Below are 25279 nucleotides of genomic sequence, written 5' to 3' on the forward strand. Positions count from 1 at the left end.
ACAAACTTTACAAGACAATGGATCATCATCAATGGATGTAAGCAGAACAGAATGTCAAAGTCTATAAACCAGACTTTAGAACATAATTATAAAAGATGTTAGATTTTTGGAACACATTCAGAATAACAATTTGAAAATTTAAAATAATTAAAACAACATACAAATATTAGAAATATATATTTTTTTATTGTGAATAAATTGAATTTACTTAAGTGACTTAAAATACAATTGATCCAATGTTTGAGATGACTTACTATTGAATGATTACATAGATTGTCTTTCAAAATATGAACTGTTTCTCAAATGTTTACTATTCTATAGTCTATGTATGCAACAAACTCACATCAGACCAGACAGGTTTGAAGGAATCTGGCAACACACTTAATTCTGTTGTTTTCCTAACAAATGGATATATTTCTGATATTCAGATACACAAATAGCTAGCATTCTAGTTATGGCACCAATATAAACAATGGACTTATTGGTGAATATCAAAATCAATCAATTCTTTATTGACACAGAAAATAATTCCCTTATCTAGTGGAATACAAATAAAATACAAAACAAAAAAGTACTTAACAGATTTTTTGAAATGTACACAATCTAATTGATATTATTTTATATTATTAATGATACACAATCTAATCTACAGTTAAGATCTAATCTAATGATACAGTTAGATTAGATGTATCATTAATTGATGTATTAATGTACAAATGTACATTAATCTAAATACACAAAATAACTTTCATAAACTACACATATTTGGATGTAATAGCTTTGGAGAGAATAACAGTCATTTACTGGAAAAATACATGAGAGAGATTTTTTGACTTAAGTTTTGAAATCTTACATGTTAAAAAAAAAGAAATACTACATCAAATTTCAGCTTTTAATGTTCTGTACAAAAAACTGGAAACAAAGAAATTTTTTAATTCTTATAACAGATATTCAATTTGTTTAGTTTAATTTGAAGCATTAAATATATAGTTTCATAATGAAAAAGTGCTTGAATGCTTGTTCAAAGCTTTCAAGCACTTTTTCAAGAGAACATGTTTAAAAACAAATGTATACAAGCTTAATATCCTTTTCTAAATAAACTTTTTGAAACATAGCATACTCTAATGGAACACAATGTAAACCATGGCAACAGGTTATGCATTAAATATACTGAATATTAATTTTTACTTTTAAGTATCTTAAACAGGAACACTCAAAGTACTAGATCAAATATGGACTTATTACAGTGTAATATAATCACAAGAGATGTAACAAAGACAGATTCCATCATATATTCATAGATTATATCATCATACACAGTTGTGTTTAATGAAATTGTGGGTCACTCAGGCACTTTGCCTGAGTGACCCACAATTTCATTAAACACACTTCATTAAATACACAATTTCATTAAGCACAGCTCTGAAGATATTGCTGTAATCTAACCATCTTTAAATTGCTGCATAATGATATAGAACAAGTAACCACTATGCTCCTGGTGTCTACCAAATCCTAATCACAGATAGAAGATTTGATCATAATTTAGAATATATAGGTCCTACCATTCATTCTTTGGCTAGCAAATTAAAAGAACACAAATATACTGTAGACAAATATAAGCCCATTACTGCTTTATCAGTTTATGTCTCTGAATCTGAGGTGGATGTTAGGATATTAACTTTGAGGAAGCTGAGCTGGTGCACACCACACACAATACCCACTACAATAGCTCTGTAGAGCTCCTCAAGATTTTTAAAGCTACACTGAGTAGCAGTGCATCAATTTTAAAGATGTACATTCATAGTCTTGTGTGGTGATCCCTATACAATACCACATACTAAGGGAAAGTCAGGAGGCTTGTAAGGTTAATTCTGATTGGGAATGCTTCATTACAGATTACTTCCACTAGAAGAAAGAAATTATCACATGACTACATTTTATATGATATTATTAGACATTAGATATTTATTGGACCAATCAAGCTATATGAAAAATAACTTGCTTTACATTCAGTAAATAATATTCTATCTCTGGTGAAATTGAACTTTGTACAAAGTTAAATGTATTTTTTAAAAAAATAAGTATTTTCTACTAGTTATCATATGAAAATTGAGAAAAATTTATTTAATATTTATTGTTCAAACTATTGNATTACAATGCTATTAATTACGTCTGAAAAATCCTGAAGAAGAGAGAAAAGCAATTGACATTAGACAGATTCTTAACCCCACCACAAACGGAAAAAACATGACTAACAAAAATGCAAGATTGTGTATATATGTATTTTTATTATTACATATAATAAACATAGTAAGAAAGTGTTTATATTTTTTATTTTTTGGGGTCTCCAGAATAAATTAATCAAATTCCCATAAAAACCTATGGTAAATCGATAATCGGTTAACGAACAAATCAGATAACGAACACTTTTGAGAAAGATTTTTATGTCCGTACAATGAACACCTCACAGAACAAACACAAGAAGAAGCGACGTAAAATAATGAATACCAATTGGTCTTTCCTTGACTTCAGGCAACAATTCGAAACTTTTTGGAGCGCAGGAGATGTCAACATTGATGCTCAGCCTGGTATATACTGATCAGATAGTATTCCTCTGAACTTTGAAACTCACTTTTGTAATTCCAGCCTTTTATTTTTCTGACAGAAAGTATTTTTTACAGCATTTATGAGACTGTCACTCATTAAGTTTTGCATGGGTTTTTATTTTCAAAAGGTGAGAGTATAATAGCAAAGGTAGTGCACAATTTCAAAGTGGGCAGATGTCTGATGTTGCTGGGCAATATGGCTTGAACAGGTCTACAGGTTGAAGACAGGTTGAAGACAGAGATGGCCGAACCAATTGGCATAGCCGGAGGAGGAGGGGGTAATAGTGTGAAGAGAGGGGTGGGGTTAGAAGGGTGAGGTGGGGATAAAGGGGATGAAGGGAAAGAGGAATGGGATCCCATGATGTCCGGCATTGGGGCCGTTTATTGAACACAAAATATATACAATAAAGAACACAATTAACACAGGTTACATTAATATCCCGACAAGATTACAAAAACAAATACATAAATTCGCGTGAGNGGGGTAATAGTGTGAAGAGAGGGGTGGGGTTAGAAGGGTGAGGTGGGGATAAAGGGGATGAAGGGAAAGAGGAATGGGATCCCATGATGTCCGGCATCGGGGCCGTTTATTGAACACAAAATATATAGAATAAAGAACACAATTAACACAGGTTACATTAATATCCCGACAAGATTACAAAAACAAATACATAAATTCGCGTGAGGCTCCTAATTCCAGTGCCATGCGGACTGGCTAGAAAGGTACAAAAGCCCTTAAGGGGGTGAACAGGTCTACAGCAGGCCGCAGTTCAATCTTATCTAAGAAAGGTACTCCTTTAGCTGCTTGAGTCTTCTTGATTATACAGTAACAAAAATTACATCTGAGAAATAAAGAACATTGAAGAGCTCATAATGGAACCTGAAACGGATCTGACAACAGAAGAATGCCAAGAACTCTTGAATGAAGAACACCAAGAAACTCGGCAACATGTGTTTTCTTTTGAAAAAGAGAATTAATGCCAATATCTGCTATTAAAGATCTTTTGAAAAAGTGGGAGGATATCAGAACAATGGTCTTAGAATGGCATCCAAATCAGGTTGAGGTTAATAGGCTTGGGGATCTCTACAATTACAATGCTATTAATTACGTCTGAAAAATCCTGAAGAAGAGAGAAAAGCAATTGACATTAGACAGATTCTTAACCCCACCACAAACGGAAAAAACATGACTAACAAAAATGCAAGATTGTGTATATATGTATTTTTATTATTACATATAATAAACATAGTAAGAAAGCATATTTTTTTTATTTTTTGGAGTTTCCAGAACGTTAAAGTTAATCAAATTCCCATAAAAATCTATGGTAAATCGATAATCAGTTAATGAACAATTCAGATAGTGAACAAAGTCTTGGAACGGATTATGTTCACTAACCAATCACCCACTGTATTTTAAACATTTTATAACATCATAAAAACATTAAAATTGAAAAGGCATGATCTTAAAGCTATCAAAAATCAATAAGTTCTTAATAAAAATTTTAATAATATAAAGATTTATAGAAGTCAAACATAAATGAAAAAGTTTCTTGTTTTTAACTTTTCTCCCAAAAGTCTTAGATATACAAAATAGTTTTGCTCCCATTGTAACAGTTTTATTTTGTCTTACAAAGTTATTCTGTTAATTATTTTTAAATTTTACTTCTGTAGAATTTAAAAACAGAGAGACTTTAGAGAAAGCTTTAGAAAAGCTGACACAACATTTTTGTATATTGTGTCAGCTTCTCTGATGTTGACTTTACCAAATTCCAACTTCTAAATCAAGATAATAAAAGTTCAGTTGTATAAATGAAAACATTTATTTAAAATTAAACAAAAATGCTTTAAGCTAAATAGCTGAACTTGTTATTTATTTTTTTGATAAATTAAGCAATACTTGATAATTATCAAATTATAGCTAAATTTTATGGTATAGATAAATTATTGTTTGGAAGAATAATACCATATTGTCACTATTAGAAGTCCACCCTATATCTCCATTTCTCTGGTTAAAAATAGACACCCCCTCTCTGTTATGGTACCAATTTTTCCTATTCAATAATTGGTATTTTAATATACAAATAATTGGTATTCTAACAAAATTCAAGGGTTTCTTTAAATACCAGTAACTATTTTATTTATTTATTTAGACATACTGGGACAACCCCTGATGTAGGGAATACATACAACAAAATCATTAGAAATACAACACAAACTACAATAATATTACAATTCATGAATTAATTAATTAATTAATACAGAAAACTACCAGTAACTATCTTTTCCCTAACCACTTTTACAATTTTTTCCAATACCTTAAAATGTATTGTAGAGCTATTTATAGTCAAAGCACAGAACTAAATTTGTGGTAATTCCATAAAAGAAAACAGAATCACAACATAGTGATAATGCATATTGGTAAAAACAATATCTGTAAACAAGCTTAAAATTAGCAATAATAGCAGTTTTTTTAAAACTATTTCATATGTTTTATGCAATTTTATCAAAAATTATAATACAGTAAATAAGGAAGTTAAATAAATCTCATATTTTCTAAGAACAATATGACAATTTACATGACTCATCAGAATTAATAAGAGGAGTTGCAATAGTAAAATCCCATATCTCAAATAATTATGTACAGTTTTAGTTATTTTAATTAAAAAAATAACAATGTTACTAATACAGTCTATAAAACACACATCATATATTCATATATTTTTAGTCTGAAGACTTAACTGCCTGCATGTTTGCTTCACTTTATTTATTTCTCAAGGAATTTTGAAAGATAAGTCTTATATAAAATGTAGTTATTCTAAAATTATACTTTAGAAGTTATTCTAGTATCAAAAACATTCGATTCAGCACAACACAGTCCAAATGGAACGCTTTTGGTTAACCGATGTTTCGGTTGATCGGCATTCAGATAATTGACACTCATTGTATATCAGATACTATACATAATATATACTTTTGTTCAAATAATATCAAGAATTTATAGAAATATTATCATCATTATATTTAATTTTAAGCACTGGTGGAACACAGAAAATGTTTTCTCGATGTTTCAAATACTGAATTAGATCAGAAAAAAACAGATGTATATTCAGTTAAGAATTAAACAAAGTATATACTTACGGCAATTTCTTTCATCTGAGCCATCTTGACAATCATTATATCCATCACACTTTTTACTTTTACTAATACAAAAACCATTTTCACACATAAATTGATCATGTTGACAAGCTGGAAAAAAAAATTCCACAAAATATATATTTATATTACATAGCCTACTGTTTCAGACATAAATGTTTCTGAAATAGGAGACATAAAAAAACTGTTCTAAATACATATAATTTTTAGGTTTGCACGTGTAGTTTCTATTTTATAACTTAAAAGGGTTGTCAGAAAGTAAAAAGCATTTGTATATAACAGTTGCATACATCACCACGCCAGTTATGTGTCAAAATCAACCACTTCAGTCATCTCCCAGCTGCCACTGAGACTGTCAAGCTTCAATTTCTATTATTATAGAATCTTTTAAAATACACTAAAAATTTGAAAATCCAATTAAACATGAAGTATGATCTATCATTCATTTTTTGAATGCAGAATATGTTCAATCATTTGAAATTCATCACCTGCTTGTTGCAGTATATAGGAAACAATGAGAGAGGAATGTTCAAAAATACTGTTATTTATATTCACAATGAGGAATGCATTGGCTGACCTTCCTTCATTATTCAGGACTTAATCAAAAAAATTGCCATTACTATTAGAGGAAACTGATGCTTCAGTTTTGAGAACTGTAAGTGGTTTCCATAAATTTCTCATTCTCTCATCCAACAAATTATCATAGACCACTTTGGATACCATAAACTCTGTACGAGCTAGATGCCAAAAATATTGTCGGACAAACACAAATAGTAGTACTTGGGAGCAATTCAGATGGGAAGTTTTGAACATCCCCTTTATAGAATAGACATTCAAAAGTTTGTATACCATCATAACAAATGCCTAAATGTCCATGGAGAATATGTTAAAAAATAATGTAAATAAGTATTTTTACTGAAGTAAAAAAGATTTTGAATTTTCTTAGTTTTTCTATTTTTTATGACCAAATGGTTCTTATTTTCTGGACAACCCAAGTAATTTATTCCTTTGAACTGTGTATAAAAATTTCATTATATTTCACAAGAGGTATGACATGAACATATCCAAAAAATCTTAGTCAAACAGGCAGGCAAGACAGTTGCCTAAATTTTTATATTGCCACATTTTCATGTTGATTACCCATAGGTTATCCGTGTTTAAAAGGCAATTTGAAAGGTTTACAGGTTATATGCCAAATCTGAATTGCAATTAAAAACTCAAAACAGCTTTTTCTTTGTCTAACATATTTAATAACATCTTTAGAAAATGCAAAATCCTTTGTATACTAATTTGTTAAATATAATATTATTTAGTAGTTTAAAAATATTCAAAAAAATATTTCTTATGTTTGAAAAATTAATAGCAATGTTTAAGATTATGAGGATGGAATCTAGAAATTCCAAAATTAATGAATAAAATACAAAGAATATATTTCTATGATTTCTAAATTTAATGATTGATAAGAATTTTACAGTAATAACACACATTTACATATTATAACTAAACTAATAATTAATATTACTAATAAAAGTACAGTTCTGATACTTATTTCTTTAACTGAGATTTTCTATGCAGTATATATTATAAACAACATAACTAGAATTAGAAATTTGTTTTCTACCCTTTCTTTTTAAATCAAAAAATATTTAAAGAAAAATTTTCTCTCTCATAATACTATAATATATTTTAAAAGTTATCTTACGACAATTTCTTTCATCAGATTGATCATGGCAGTTTATTCGATAATTACACCTCTCACTTATTGGAATACATGTACCATCACCACATCGAAATTCAAATGAACTACATTCTTTTGTTACTGGTGCTGTAAAGAAAAAAAATCATTAATAATAAATAAGTGCCAAATGATTGCTGTAATGCATCAGGCTATTTTTCCACTACTATTAATAATTAAATTTCAAATAATTAACTGTGGATGATTATATCTAAGATTAAATATGATAGAAGCAGAGAATCACTTAGGGTCTGGTTAGCATATCCTGGCAATGCATCAACATAGTAAGTGAGAGTTGCAGGTTTGAGTCCCACTGCAGACCAATTCTCCTTTCAGAATATTCTAAATTATTTAATAAATATTAATTTATAATTATTAAATTTAATAAGAGATGGCACCTAACACCTACCACTAGTACCTTACTTAAAATTTAATTATTAATAGAAGCAAAAAAATAGCACAATGCATTATGGCAATTGTTTGGCATTGATTAATATCAGGTTTTGATAAGTTTCTAAATCTATCATTAATAATATAATAAACTAATGAAATATTAATAAACAAAATAAAAATATTTATATTTATTCTTGTTTATGTATTTAAAAATATTTATTTCTTCTTGAAATAGCAGAATTAATACAATTTATCACAAATGCTTTTATCAAAATTTCTTATTTTGTAATCATGTAATATGGTAATCAAAACATATGTAACATTCTATTACATAATATAATAATCATAAAAACATTATCAGATATTTTATTATTTGAATAACATGTCTTCAAATAATAAAATATCAAAAAAAACTAAATATGGAAATTTTGAATAAAATAAATATATATTGTCATCATAGTAACAACTTCAGAAATTCAACCAAAACAAACAAAATTTAAATATAGCTTTTATACAGATATATAACCTCTTACCCAAAACCCTTGAAATCAGACATAGAATTCAAAATTTTTTAGATTTAGGAATGGTAGTTGGAAGATTATAGTCAGGAACTTAATACTGATAAGCTATACAATGCTTTTCACTATATTTGTTCATTTGTATTGTTTACGTTAATTGGAATAAAGAGAGTACTTTAATAATTTCATAGTCTTCTAAGTAAATTTCTAAATAAAACATTTTTGTAAAATTTCAAACAGTGTCAAACTAAGCTAAATACAATAGAGCATCATTTATCCAAAAGCCGATCAACCAAAACGTCGGTTAACCGAAAGCATTCCAGTCTGACTGTGTCATGCTGAAACAAACGTTTTTGACACTAGATTAACTTCCAAAATATAATTTTTTTGTTTTTATATTTTTCAATATATTTGTTTTGTTTGTACAAAATAAAGAAATAATTTTTAACAATACAATAGACATGATTACTATTTTAAAAAGTTTACGTTAGGCTTAACATTGACAAAAATTCAATGCAAAGCAACACGCAACAGAGAATAATTTCAACATGGTATAGGTTAATATATTTTTTTGTACATAATCGGTTATCCGAAAAATAAGTTATCCAAACAACCCCAGTCCTCAATTAATTCAGATAAACGATGCTCTATTGTACCTGTATATATGCATACAGTAAAGATAACAACAAACATTTCCTTTTTGGATTCCTCTATAGGTAAAATATGAAAATATACTGCTAGCCATAGAGGAATCTACAGCTTTTTTTGATATATTCAGTTCTCAAAGTCATAAAATCACAAAATAACATACATCAATAAGCACACATTGACTAGTAGGTGTGCTGACTCAAATGACAAAACATCAGCTTGATGTGGATTGAACATGTGTCACATTTAAGAATGTTTGAAAACATGCACTCTTTTCTGTAAATACCCTCTGTTTTAACTGATCTGAGTGTCAAGTCAAAGGTGGAAATTCCTACATACTTTTTGAAAGTCGGAGAGAGTTCTTGTGTAGTTGTCACCCCAGTCAGTTGTATCCAAAAGTGAATGAAGTTAATTGTTAATTAACTACGTGTTTTTATGTGAAACAGTGTCGAAAACAAAATCGATATAAAACCCTCCATAAAAATACTTCAAATTTTGGTGCTTTCCACTTTTGTAATTTTATGTAAGAGACTATGTAACTGTAAAGATTACGATAATGCGAAATTATTTGACCAGTATAAAGTATTTTTCTCTATGAGAAAACTAGTGTTAATAATTATAAATAACTTATTTCTACAAGTAAATAGTATTTTATTACAAAATTTCAATGCTATTAGAATAACTTACGACAGTCTGCTTCATCAGAAGTATCTCTTGGACAATCTACTTTTCCATCACATCGATGATGATTTGATATGCAAGGACCAGCATCACATCTCCATTCATTAGGTAAACAAGCTATTTTAAAATTTAAAAATTTATATTAACTAATCAATTTCACAATAATAAGGTTAAAACAAATTAATAATAAATTATATAAATAAAAATTAATAATAATAATAAAATCAATTCCACATAAAGTAGTAATACACTCCTTTGGTACAATTTCTGATTCCTTTGAAATTAATTGACCTCTTGCATGTTTCTGTAAATCTTTGTTAATAAAATATCATAATTATTAATTTAATTTCATTAATTAATAGTCTTTTTATTAATTCTTTGTGTCAATGCTTTTGATCAAACAAATTATGTTAATCTCATTATTTCAAATTACAGTAAATTCAATAACATACACTATAACATGATTTAATCTTAGATATTTTGTTTGTATCTAATAAGTTACTGCAATTTAATATCTGAAAAACAAAATCAATGGAAATATAACATCAAAATAATGTCATAAAGTAAGCAAATTTTCATTTTGCATATTTGACATTTTGAGCATTCAGAATTTTTCTTCCAATTTATCAGAGTGTAACCAGAGAAACTATTATCATAGAGGCATTAAATTATAAATAAATGTCTCTAGACCGACAAGCACTTTCGACGATAATTATTTTCATCTTCCTCAGGCCGTTAAAAACAGTTAAACTCTTTTTTTGATTACAAATAACCAACCATTCCAAGCATATTAATGTTTTGAAATGGAAGCAACAGTAGAACATAAGACAATTTTTAAACAAAAATACGCACGGTTATAATGCGCATGTGCTATGTTCCTCCAAATTGTGGAGCTAGATACGTTGTTTTAGATAGTTATACAAATTGATCCACAAATCAAGTGTGGGGGTATTGCAGGGATTTAATATGTTGGTAAGGAGGGCCTCCCAAATATATACGATATTTCTGTTATTGCAATGCCTTATTATGGCCACCTCGTCCCACAATGGGGTATGTTGGTGTTGTAATACCATTCTAGCGAGCTCAGTTTCATTCCTGCCTTTCCTGATAGAATACTAATGCTCTGAAATACGACAAGACAACATTCTAGTTGTCGCGCCAATATAATGCAACCACCCAACATATTTTCTAATGGGATAAAATAAATCTCCAATCTTTCAAGAATGGAAGTAGGATCCCTGTCATTGGACAGCAACCTCCTAAGATTTGGCCGTGGGGAAACTGGCAGAAAAAAACGCATGTCACTTAAAAATATGGCAAATACGGAGAGTGACGTGATCACAAAATGGTATCGCGGGAAAGACTATTGTGGATTCTTTCGGGAGATGCAGTGTAGTAGCAGGAAAAAGTGATCTTTTTACTTTATTTAAGATGTAGATAAATTTGGCATTATTGTAGCCCGCCTCATTTACTGCACAGCGAATGATATTAAGTTCGGTATCGATAGCAGCTTGACTGGAAGATAAAAGAAAGGCCCTTCTAATTAAAGGTGTGATTGCCACATTAATGTAATGTTGTAGCTGGTATGCTGTGGCAGGGATCAGGGGAGGTACACCGCTGAACTTGTGGAATACGGAATACATTATGGTATCCCAGGATTTAACAATTTTTAGGTCCAAGAATGCAATCTCATTTTCTTTGTCTTTTTCCCCGGTAAAATTAATTGCAGGATAATTATAAATAAATGTCGGTCTAGAGACATTTATTTATAATTTAATGCCTGTATGATAATAGTTTCTCCTATTAAATGGTCAGCATGATGTCCACATCTGTATTACAGAGTGTAACCCAGTTCAATGCAGAAAATGAAAAACTTACTATGGGAAACAAACAAATGACAAAACACCTCAGGTTTAATTTTAAAAGATCATTTATTTACATTGTTACTTTAACATTTATTTATTTAAACATTAAAATAAATCACTATTATAAATGAAGCCTGAGGTGTTTCATCTCGTCAAAAAATATAATAAAATAATGCAGTCTACAGACAATGAGTGACTAAAAACAAATATTTAAATCAAGTACTTTGCTGTAGATACAAATATAACTTTATTACAAAGTTCTTAAAGTTAACTTTTCCTGATAAAATTGTATTTGTTCCTGCAAAATTCTATAAAGAAAATGTTTGATTTAAATATTTGTTCTGTTTTGTTATTTATACTGTTATATGTTGAAATATTTATATTACAAAGAAATTGTATAAAAAACTTAACTACTCCAATAATTTACATATTAAGATTGTTTAAATAATCTTAATATGCAAATTATTGGAGTAGATAAGTTTTGACCTTTGACAATTGACATTTGACAATTGACAGGTGACAATAGCATCACCTGTGACCAAGACTATAAAATTATGCATTACCACAAAATGATAGATAACTATATCCACACAATGGCACACACTATATCCATAATTATATCATGTTGTTTGAAAGTGATGCAAAGTCATTGAGAACAATCTATACAGTGAGTGTCCAAAGGTCAAATTGTCAAAGATGAATAAGTCAATTGTTATTTTTATCTTTTTAAACAAATCTATTTTCAAACCAATGTTTTGGATATTATATTTTCTATAATGATCATAACTTATATAAAGTAATACATCTTTATATATGTATTACTTTATATAATATATACTATATATGTCATAGGCACCAACTCTAAGGGGCCAAAATCCATTTGAACCCCAATAATATTTTAAATGATGCCAAGCCCCCAAAGTTAAAAAAATAAAAATAATTTCTTTCAACTTTGGGAATCTGGTACCATTTAAAATACTATTGGAGAGCTGAATGGGTTCCAGTCCCTTAGAGCCGACACCCAAAATTCATATCAACAAAAAAAAACTAATGTCAATACAAAACAAAATTGTTGTAAAAGATTAATCATCATCTATTTGTAATCATCTGAAAAATTATCAACATTGTTACAATTTGAAAACAAATTGTTAACTGAATTGTTTTTGACAATTTTATTAAGTTTACTTTGTTTTATTCTAAAAATAAATATAAACATATAGATTAAACAAATTTCATTATATAATACCATCAAACCTGTCTATAATGGAACTCCAAGGAACTGAAAACTCTTCCATAGTAGACAGGTTTCCACTATATACAGATAACCTGCTATAAGTATCTCTTAATTAATGTGATCAATAAATTTCTTGATGTTACTGCATATATCAAAGTCACATTAATCAAATACACTGGTACCTCAATACTTGACCGAACAATCACCATCTGCTAGAACAATTTTCAGTTAATAATAAATATTTTTATTTTAACTTTAATTTTTGTCATTCATCCATAAAAATGTTCTCTCAAATAAAAATGGGTAACCAGTTTAAAAATAAAATATAAGCTTACAGCTCCCTACCTTCATCAGGCAAAATTATACTCAATTCAGTTCATTTTTTTCATAAATAGAAAAACACAAACTGCTTGCAAAACAGAATCATCAGCATGTTTTACAACCATTTCAAGTGGATGAAGTGTTTCAATAATATGTGTCTGTGACCTACTAAGATTTGTTGCAAATTCATGAGTTGTTATTCGTTGATCTTTAAAAATTTCTTCCTGCAATTTCTCTTCAACAGCTTTTGGGCACCCCTTACATTTTGTATTTGTTAGTTGAAAATTTCCCAAACAAAACTTTAAAAACATTTGACACATTTAGAGTTTAGAAACATCTTCCCCATACACAGTACAAGTATTTTTTACTGTTTGTATAGTAAAAAATACTTAAATNAATTTAGATTTTAATAAATTTTTCATATATGTGAATTACTTTATATAAATTTTATATTTTTTTATTAGAAATAACATGCTCATCAGATGAATACAGATGTGATGATGGTACTTGCACAAAGTTAGAAAATCGTTGTGATAGAAAATATGACTGTCCGGATGGCTCTGACGAAAAAGAATGTTGTAAGTATAATTTGTGCTGTTGCATATTACAGTCAAACCTATCTATAATGGAACCTGTATATAGCGAAAACCTGTCATTAACAGAAAATTTCTTTGATCCCTTGAATTTTTTGCAAAAAGTAATGTAAATTAACCTGTATATAGAAGAACCTGCTCAATGCAGAAATGAAAAGGAAAATCAGGTCGTATAACATAAAAATTTGTATCTTTATCTAATTTAACACAAATTTAACCAGAAGTTTACAAGCCTAGGATGTATAAATCATGAAGTCAAAAAATACACATACCCAATAACAGAATAGCAAAATAGAACTACTGTATTACAGTAATTTTATTGGGATTTGAAAGGAAAGTTTTTGCATATTTTTATTAACAGCTGTTTTTATTTAACATAGATATGTGATGTAATTATAAGTTGTGAAATTTAACACATTATTCTGGATGTGAGATTTTATTCTTTGTTTTCAAGCTTACTTTAAACTTTTTTACATTACATTTTATTTGAATAAAATCAAGTCAAAATGCAGATGAAATGCACATCAGGCATATTATGCATGCTTTTTAAGTTTTATAAAGGATATCATACTGTTTGTATAGTATGATATCCTTTATAAAACTTAAAAAGCATGCATAATATGCCTGATGTGCATTTCATCTGCATTTTGACTTGATTTTATTCAAATAAAATGTAATGTAAAAAAGTTTAAAGTAAGCTTGAAAACAAAGAATAAAATCTCACATCCAGAATAATGTGTTAAATTTCACAACTTATAATTACATCACATATCTATGTTAAATAAAAACAGCTGTTAATAAAAATATGCAAAAACTTTCCTTTCAAATCCCAATAAAATTACTGTAATACAGTAGTTCTATTTTGCTATTCTGTTATTGGGTATGTGTATTTTTTGACTTCATGATTTATACATCCTAGGCTTGTAAACTTCTGGTTAAATTTGTGTTAAATTAGATAAAGATACAAATTTTTATGTTATACGACCTGATTTTCCTTTTCATTTCTGCATTGAGCAGGTTCTTCTATATACAGGTTAATTTACATTACTTTTTGCAAAAAATTCAAGGGATCAAAGAAATTTTCTGTTAATGACAGGTTTTCGCTATATACAGGTTCCATTATAGATAGGTTTGACTGTAATATGCAACAGCACAAATTATACTTACAACATTCTTTTTCGTCAGAGCCATCCGGACAGTCATATTTTCTATCACAACGATTTTCTAACTTTGTGCAAGTACCATCATCACATCTGTATTCATCTGATGAGCATGTTATTTCTAATAAAAAAATATAAAATTTATATAAAGTAATTCACATATATGAAAAATTTATTAAAATCTAAATTACTTTAAATATATAGTAACAGTATTAAAATCCAGACATTATATTCTCAGGATGTCTGGATTACAACTACTGAGAAACACAATGCTTAATAGTAAAACACTTTAAAAATACCTTAAGATTGCATTAAATACTTTAATTTCTAATTGTTTTTGGCCATATTTCAGGCTTTTTTCAGGATACAAATGAAGAATGGTTGCATTCAAATAGAATGGAAAAATTTTAAAACATTCCAAAATATACAATTTAAATGTTAGTACTGGACCTTATAATTTACAAAAAATACATTTAAACTCAAAAACAAATAAATAAATAAACAAAAATATATCATGTTAATATCTGTCCGGATTTCTGGACTTTTTAAAATAACAAAAATTTTTGACTTTCAGGAATGAAGATATCATGAGTGTATAAATAATGAAAAACAATTTGATCACAAAAATATTACAATTTCAAACTTAGCAACTTCAGATATTTCTTTAAAAAGTTGTAGAAATACCTACTGATAGCAGCAGGCATTTTATTCACAAGTAATATATCAGATACCCATGAAGTTGTCAAAGTAAAGGAATAATTTCTTTTGTAAATTATATCCAGAATAAATCTGTGCCATATTACATAATATTTTGTGGTAAAAGCACTATCATGTTTCTATTATAATTGTTGAAATGACTACTGAAACTCAAATTTATATTTATTAAATTTTCATTGGTGTGCTTAATGAGAGAGATTTGGACATACTCTAATTTAAGTAACATTTGATTATTTTAAAGGTGTTATCATTTATGAATCTGGAAAAAAATGTCATAAATACCCATCTTTTGTAATAAATCATAAAATATAAAAAAATATATTATATATAAATATTATCTGATATTTAAAATAAATCTTTTATTTCATGGACAAAACAAAGGACTAATGCAAAACATAGGGTTACATCCCAGAAGTTAGCAAAAATATACTATAATTTTTCATTATTAAGAGAAATATGTCTATTAAAGCAATCAATAATTAACTAACAAGCACAATTAAAAATACTATTAATATTAATTTTAGTTAAATAATGATGTTTTCTTTTTGTAAAGTATTGTCATCTTCTGAGCTTTTTTGTAGATCTTGATCAAAAATATCATCATCTTCATTTTTTATTTTTATCATAATTTTCTATGGATGACAAAATATGTTATTAATCAATAATTTGTTTTAGTAGGTTGCACATGTTCAGTTGAGTACTGAGCAATTTTTTCCAGAATTTGTGCTTGAATAACAAATTGTTCAAGTTGGGAACAGTTCAAGTAACAAGATATCACAGTATTTTGTTTATCATTTTTACAAATTACTACTACCTACAGTTTTAAAAAAAAACTTTAATAAAACTTAGTAAAGGTTTATTTAAACATTTTAGGTAAATACAAAGATTAATCTATAAAAACAAAACAATAGTCTTAAGGGCTAAAGTCTGAAAACAATGACAATGACACCTGGTTGATAGGAAAGCTAGGACAAGAAAGAAAAAATTCTATTATCAGTTTTCATTAAAGTAAACCTGACAAAAGGCACAAAACAAAATGAAAATTTCAATATTCTAAAATCCATGGGCAAATTTGAAGTAACACGTGTGCTTACTTGAATAAAAAAAAAAATATCAAATAACAAAGTTCACACCTAAAAATTGTGAAATTTTGTTTGGAAGATTTCCAAAACAGTGTTAGAGCAAAACAGGAAGTCATGTTGTACAGGAGATATTCCCAATTTTCAAACCATGTTAGAGCAAAACCATGTTGTAGAAGTACCAAGTTGTATAAGGAATACACATTATATATATATATATGTACATAAACATATACACACACACTTTATACATATTAATATTATAGATTATATATGTATTAAATTTAATAATTAATAATTATGCATAAAAGTCAATGTTAAATTAATTAACAAAACATTTTATTAAAATGTTCTCTTAATTAATATCAATTAATAAAGTTTACATACACTAATTTATCTTCATAAACAATTCATATTACAAAAAAAAAAAATTGGCTTGCATCTGCAATTGAAGTTGCAATCTACCATAGGAAAATGAATACCTCAAATGGCCTTCATTAGGCTAAAGGTATTCATCATTACCTAGCCCAACTCTCAAATAAAAATGTTATTGCTTAATTAAACATATTACAAGTATTATTATTGTTGTTGTTGTTGTTTTTCTCTATAGCTATGCAGCTTTTGATTGTACTTGTGTAGAATATTTAATGGTAAATTTTAATTGTAAAGAACTTTTAAACTTCTTTTTTTTCCCTGATAAATAAAAGTATATATTCTAATTTTACTTTTTTAAACCAGAATACAATAAAAAAAAATTGAGTCTGAGTAACAAAGGCATGGGTAAATTTAAATACACTAATTACATTTCCTAAATATTTGTGCTGAAATGGGGTGCATTTTATATGTTTTTGCATCTAATATGCCATAAAATATAGTAATTAAATTACATTAAATAATTAATAAGTTAGTAATTATATTGAAATAAAAAAATTTAATTAAACAATATATTAAAAACATCAGAATATATTAAATTGAATATAATAGTGACAATAAACAATCTACCAGCTCAGCTTGACAAGCTAGTAAAATCATCAGATTTACAAGCAAGAAACAGTGCATTTCAGATAATGAACATTATTAATTTAACATTATATATATATGATAAAAAGATGATAAGCATTTATGATAATCAGGAAGCAACAAAATCAGTCAAAATAGCAGACATAAAACTAAATGATGACAAAATATGGGTAAACATATACCAAGATAAGTGAACTATTAAAAAATACTCAAGATTAACTATTACATGACAATGAAAAAAAATATATAAATAAAAATTTGCATAACTTGTTACATACATTACACAAGAATTCTTTGTTTTCTATCATCTAGTTAAAATCAACTTGGTAATGCACAAAAGAATATATCTTATAGGAATGTCTGAAGAATCATCCAAATTCAAAATATGTATGTAAACTATAGATCTTGATTATTTAATTACAGAATCATTACTTTCCTTTTCCTAATACTGGCTTTTATCAATACATTTGATTCAGAGTGCCACCTTTCAATTTTCCAAAGTAAGGACAATGATGACAATCCATGCATGTGGATCATAACTGGAGACAAGAACAGCATTTCCTACTTTAATGCATTGCAGGCAAAAAGTCTTCAAGAGACATCTTGCAGCATCTTCCAGAAAAGCTCTCTTCATAATTTTCTCTATGATATAATAGAGAAACACTTCATAATACACAATAGTAAAATGTTTCTGTAGTTAGACTGATTTGAACTAACTACAAAAAGCCTGAAATCAGTTAAAGAGGAGACTGAGTTAGCCTAATGAAGAACTTTGTCCAATATTGTTATTTCTGAAAGAATCTTCAAGAAACTTGTATTCAGCTAGATTGGTGGACATAAAATAGGTAGTGTAACATGCACTAGGCAACACTAGAAAAACTATCCATCAATATTAGCCACAACAATTTTTTGTTTTTCCTATCATTTTGCTGTTAAAAAGGACATTTTAATCACTAAATAAGGATGGAAGGACACCAACTCAAGTATGGACTAGCCTTATCAAATATGGATGGATGAGAACCCTTAATTTGATTAAATAAACAGTAGAACAAATATTTAAGATTCATAAAGTGAACAGATTTTCTGAACTGCAACCCAAGATGCTCTAAAAGTTGAAGGTAGGAAATATAGGGTGTAAGGTTGTTATTTGATGATTCTGTTGCTTAATAATGTTATTGTCTATTTAAACGACTAATATTGTGGGACATTTTAGTTTTGGCTGTGCCACCTCACATTGTGATTTTTTTTTTAATAAAAATTTATTAAAAAAAATGAATTAAAATTTGCTTATTTCTTTGGCTTTTAAAACAATATATATAAATTCAGGAAGGCAAAACACTAATAAAAAATTAAAACTAATTTAGTTTTGGGCACATTTGTGATATACAATTTTACTTATATTATGAAAATAATTTTATAGTATTATATTTAATATATATTAATTTTCATTGTATGATATATGAAAACATGTCAAGAGTTTATACTTATTAGTGTAATAAGTCCTAATTCTAGGCTAACCAATATAATAATCTTATTAGTCTGGTATTAAGAGAGTTAGTGGTTAGTGTAGAATTTAGGTAATGCACTATGCTCAGCTGAATCTCTACATAAGTAACATTGTGGTAATTTACTAGGATGCAACATTTTATTTATAGTAAATGTTAAAGAATTCTTAAAAAGATTTAATTTTTAAAAAATTGCTTTGAATTCTTAATTTTTTAATATGAACTATTTACTTATAAAAATGGGATAACTTGGGACATTTTATTCAAAACCAGGACAGTTTTCAAAGTCAGAACAAAGAGTCGAAAACCAAGACTGTCCTAGTTAATCCAGAAGTCTGGTCACTTTATAATACATATTTATATGAATCTGTAAAGCATTTATAAACACACAAAGATATAACTTTTTACTGGCCAATAAAGGACAACTGAAGTGTTTCATAGATTTATCACTATTACAAAAGTATGGATGCCTGTTTTGATTATTTTTTTTCAAATAGATGTAATCTAATTGCAATTGCATGCAGTTTTGATTAAAGTTATTAAGAGAAAAATCTATTAGCCAAATAAAAATTATAAGATCAATTATTGATATCAAATTTTTTAAGCAACTATACTGTATTTTATTCCAATTTTGTAAAAATGACTGTTTTAATAGAAAAACAGCTTGAAAGATTGAAAGTTTTACCGTAAAATGGTAAAATTTCATATAATAGAAAAATGATTGGCTCACTATTCTAATAGCAGTCTTTAACAGATAATGGAGTTGAATAATATACCTTTTATTTATTTATTTATTACCTTATTACTTATATACCTTTTATTTATTTATTTTTACAAACAAAAATATCTTTTTAAACAGAAAAAACAGTAAACAATATTTTCTATCATTATTGGTGAAATAGTATTTAAAATCAATATAATTTTACAAATTTTTCTTAAAATATAAATTTTAAAATAGCTTAAAATGAAATATAAATTTTATGAGAATAACCTACTACTTGTATGTGCTGAAAAGAATTTGAAAGCAATTGAGGGTTATGCAATGGACTGAATTATTGTTTATGCCAATTTTAAATTGCATAGATAGTAATTACAAACTCATCATACAGTTTTGTCTTTTGTCTGAAGTCACTAAGAGCATCTTTAGAAAATGTGAAAGGTCCTTTGTGTATCTCAAATATATTCATCTGCCATTGCAATTTCTCTGAAAAATCACCACATGTGATTTATGATTATGCATTTCTCATCTTTGGTTCTCTCCCATTCATTTTCTATATATTCAATTAATTCATATTATTAGATACTCAAATTTGAACTTTTGCTTTGAAAGCTGCTAAATTTCCAGTAATTATTCTATATATAACAATGCCATTTCAGAAAACTTTGATGTGATATAATAATTGTCAATCAAATCAGCAAGAAATTCTTTGTTCTTTTTATTATGATAATGTAAATTTTGATAAATAAAATTGATTAGTATTTTAAAAAATACCCCTAACCTGTCTTAGTAATTGTTTTGTTTACACACAACAGTATTAATTTCCATCATTATTTTTTTGTTAATGAAATAAAAACTAAAAACGATGTCATTACAATTTTGGTTTATTTGCTTCATTTGTTAAACTGTACAATGTAGAAATTTGTAGAGAACTTCTTGAAAGCTGAAACAATTCAAAATAATGTGCACAAACTTTTATGTACTATTTCCAACATACAGTTAATCCTGTAGAAAAGTAAATATATGGAAAGCAAATGTTTTTGTCTTCCATATATTTATTTTTATGAGGCAGGCCACTTCAGTGACCCTCCTCAAGTTAATAAACTTTTTACATTAGAATATGCATAAACAGTTTTGAAGAAATATCTTTGATTAAAAGAACTTTCTTCAAAAATTCAAATGAACTTATATGAAGTTTATTTGAAATGCATTTAAATTTGGAGAATTCTAAATTACAATGACATTATATAAATTTAAAACTTACAAACATTAAACAACATAACATTAGAAGTAGATTGATTTATATTATTCAGAAAAAGGAACTGTTTATAAATTTTAGCAGCTTCTGCCAAAATTTATAAACAGGTGTGCAAAAGAGGATACATTAATAATAGAGATAAATTAAATCTGGCACAGGCATAACAAGCAATGCTAACCTTAGATTGATTTATACAAATGAGTATCAAAGAGCTACTTACAACAAACATTAAACAAGGTAATATTAGAAGTTTCTAAGAGTTATATTGTTTAAAGTTTTTTTGTAATTTTTAGATTTATGTAACATCACAATTTAGAATGTTCTGTATTTAAATGCATTTTGAACAAGCTCCATATAAGCACATTCAAATTTTTGAAGAAAGTTCTTTAATCAAATGTTCATGTGCATTCAAATGTTGTAAAGGAAATAGTAAGTAAAAGCATGTATGTGTCATGTGGGAATTTGTTTTCATTAATGCTTAGGCATATAGGATCTTATTGTTACCATACAGTGACTAAATTATTTTTATTTTCAACATCACTAAAGATGAATCTAGAACATTTTGAACTATATTACACTTAATAATTTCACAGATTAGGCTTTTGAATGCTAATATTATAAATTTTAAAACTTTCTGTAATACAGTAGTAGTAATTTATATTCCAAAATTCAATTTTGAGGATAAAAACTTTACATTTCTATTATTTTAATAAAAATTTTAATAAATTAATAAAATTTTACAAAGAAATATTCTTTGTCAATATTAAGACAATATCTTTTAATTGGTTGTTTTAAAATTTTAATTTTTATATATCTATTGAGAAAAATGGACCTTTAATAGGTAAAAAATTGCTATGATTTCTAATTTTTCTACTCTTTCCAATAATTTTCCATGACATTTCCAATTAAAATAAAACTTCTCCATAAACTAGGCTATACTATATTGTACAAAAATTCACTACCTTTATATTCACTCAGCTGATTTGGCCAAAAAAAGGAATGTTTTTGGTCTACTTCTAAGACCTGTTTCAGGTGAAAAAAAATTTTTAAACAGATGGAATTTCTAATGTTTTGATGTTCTAATATGTCAAATGCAGGAGAGAGAGAAAAATTTGAATTTATATGTCAACTCTCCTGCGTTCAACATATTAGAACATCAAAATATTAGAAATTCAATCTGTTTAAAAAATTTTTTTTATCTGAAACAGGTCTTAGAAGTAGACTAAAAACATTAATTTATTTGGACAAATCAGCTGGGTAAATATAAAGGTATGGAATTTTTCTACAACATTTCCAATATTTCCAATTTGTGAAAAAATCCACAAAATTTATTGTAGATAAAGCTTACTTTCAATCATTGTTCTTTTATTTAGTTTTTGTCTTTTATTTTTCTTTCCCAGCTCTGTTATATATAACAGAGTGAAAGTATGGCAATCAGTCAAAAAAGACCCCCAAGATTTTTATGTTTTTGGAATCAGGACATTAAAACGTCAATGCCAAGAAATGCAAAAAAATTTGAAGTTTCTCTGTATGTATGGAAGTTAGGGTGTGGAGGGGGCATAATGTTGTTTTCCTGTTTAAAGCTTAATAACTCCTGCACTTTTTGTGAAAAATTTCTGAAATTTTGCAGAGAGATTTGTTTATTCAGAGGATTGATGCTATTAAATTTTGGTGATTAAAGGTCAAGGGGGTGGAGAGATAAAGGGGGTCCTATGTATCTCCAGTAGGGTTGGACATTATGACAATTTTACTCATTAGCATTTATAATTTTTTTATAAAACCCATCCCTGTCCTTAAAATCAAGCATTTTGTTATTTGTTATATATAAAAAGATTTTTTAATACAATATCATAACAGATGGTGCCACACATGCAGTTTTAAATGTTGCCAGGAAAGTTAAGCTACTTGTTGCTGATTTTTTTAGAANTGTTACTACTTTGTACCTTATACATGTAATTAATAAAATAATATAATGTTTATTACGTTATTTTATGCTGTGTATTATTCGTTAATACATTTAAGGAGATTGACCAAAGATATGAGATACATGATTTTGGGCATAAGTATGTGTGACAACATTATAGTGTTTTACAGGGGGTAGTATGGTAGTTTAAAAGTATAAAAATAGAGTTGTGTAATTTATGAATGATCACTTATTGATAACAAAAAGATAATTAAAATCTCATAAATTAACTAACTATTAGCATATATTATATGATAAATCGTGTCATTATTACATATTATCACATATGAATTTACATTGTATGATAATATGCAAATAAGAAAACATTATGAAGTTTAAGTGTGCAAAGAATTAAAATGTTATAACTCTTTTGTTAGAAAGTTTTTATCTCTATTATCTTATACATATGAAAAGACTAGTATGAAATAATTTCTTTATATGAATAATATCGTGAAATAATATGAAATAATTTCTTTAGGGAAAAAACTATTCAAAAATTAATTTATATTAGTTAATAAATGATGCATTGTTACTACTATATTTTCAGTTTTTAATGATATTATGCAAAGCATAAAAACAGAAGTTAAAAGCAATAGCAAAACATTAATTCAAATATGTTAAAATTCTTAAAATTTAGCAATCAAAATCATCCAAACATCCAAACTTCTTAAGATAACTTTAAGTTATTAAAATTAAGGATAAACATACTGTTCTTTTAAACTAATAATAGATTAATTTAAAGTCAAACAATTTAAAAACAACACATTCTAAAGAGGTAATTTGTATTAATTTACAAATGAAACATACACCAAAGTATTTGAGATAAACATACAAATCTTAAAATAAAATTTATCAATTTTACAGAAAACCAGTGAATATATTCAATAAGAAAATATTTCAAAGATTTAAAACTGTCAAATATTATTATTTAACTTTCTACTACTAATGTATTATTTAACTATGGTAATTCAATACATATCAAACAAAAGTAATATTTAAAATTCTAATTTGACGAAACATCCTAATTTATAAAAATGTATCTGGAATTATTCATAAGTTGACTTGTAAAGTAAATAAAATAAGCTCAAATTAACAAATTAATTATATTTGATCATAACTGTTTTATCTTCATTTTTATTCCAACTGACACATATACAAGTAATCAATTTATTTATAAGCTTTCTCTTATTATTATTTTTTTTAACAAAAGTTAAGTTAGTGAGCAGAACAAATGGAAACAGATATTTCAAATCCAAGAAATTAAAAATTTTAAAATTTGCTAATGTGTAATACAAATTTTTAAATCTCTTTAATCTAAATTTAGACATTAATATAGATTGTTTATAGATATTAAATAATTTATATATTTTCCTTATTCTAACAGTAAAAAGAAGTAATAGGAAAATAAACAAAAACAAAATGAAATATTAATGGTTCTTATCAATCCTTGAATATTAAATAAACTATTCTAATGTGATTTCATTTATAAATAATTTGATAAGACAATGTCAACAATAAGAATATAGAAATAAGAGTACTTTTGTCTTTATTGCTTGGGTGTCTTCAGTTTAGAATAAATAAGATTACAGAAAAACTTTCAGAATATACTTCAAATTTAAATACAAAGAAATAATAGAATACATTTTATCTTAACTTTAAACCTCTATAACCTTAAACCATTTCTTACAAAACTGTGTAGAAACAGGGTTTTTTTAGCTACTTTATCATTAAAATTATGCCATTCTCATTAAATTATTTATACCTGATGTTTTGAAAGGCAGAAGCTTAAAATTATCTGATATTTTGTTTTGTATAAAATTAAATTAAATGCTACCTAGATAATGTAATTTTATCAATAATAATCTAGGCTGGAACTTCATTATAAGAAGACACTAAACATACCTTACACATTTTTTCAGCAACTAAATTTTATCAAAAGAAATGTTTTCAGCCTAAATGATAAACCTTCTGTAACCTGAAGAAGCCTTATCAATCTGGCCAAAAAGGTTTGTTTTGATTAAATTTAGTTGCTGGAGAAGTGTGTAAGGTGTGTTTAGTGTCTTCTTATAATGTAATTTTATTAAAATATTAAACTCATCTAATTTTAGAATA

The 25279-nt window shown here is 27.0% G+C and overlaps 1 protein-coding gene across 1 annotated transcript in view; it reads right to left on the minus strand.

The window, feature by feature from the left end:
- Positions 1-25279, minus strand: part of LOC111632167 (basement membrane-specific heparan sulfate proteoglycan core protein-like) — a 208133-nt gene that overhangs the window by 153448 nt on the left and 29406 nt on the right. The window contains 4 exon segments of the mRNA XM_023376533.1: positions 5745-5852; positions 7462-7584; positions 9741-9851; positions 14915-15028. Coding sequence (XP_023232301.1) covers positions 5745-5852; positions 7462-7584; positions 9741-9851; positions 14915-15028 — 456 coding nt within the window.

This window comes from Centruroides sculpturatus, unplaced genomic scaffold, assembly GCF_000671375.1.
Source record: "Centruroides sculpturatus isolate CEXI.00-Female unplaced genomic scaffold, Cexi_2.0 scaffold703, whole genome shotgun sequence".
NCBI lineage: Eukaryota > Metazoa > Arthropoda > Arachnida > Scorpiones > Buthidae > Centruroides > Centruroides sculpturatus.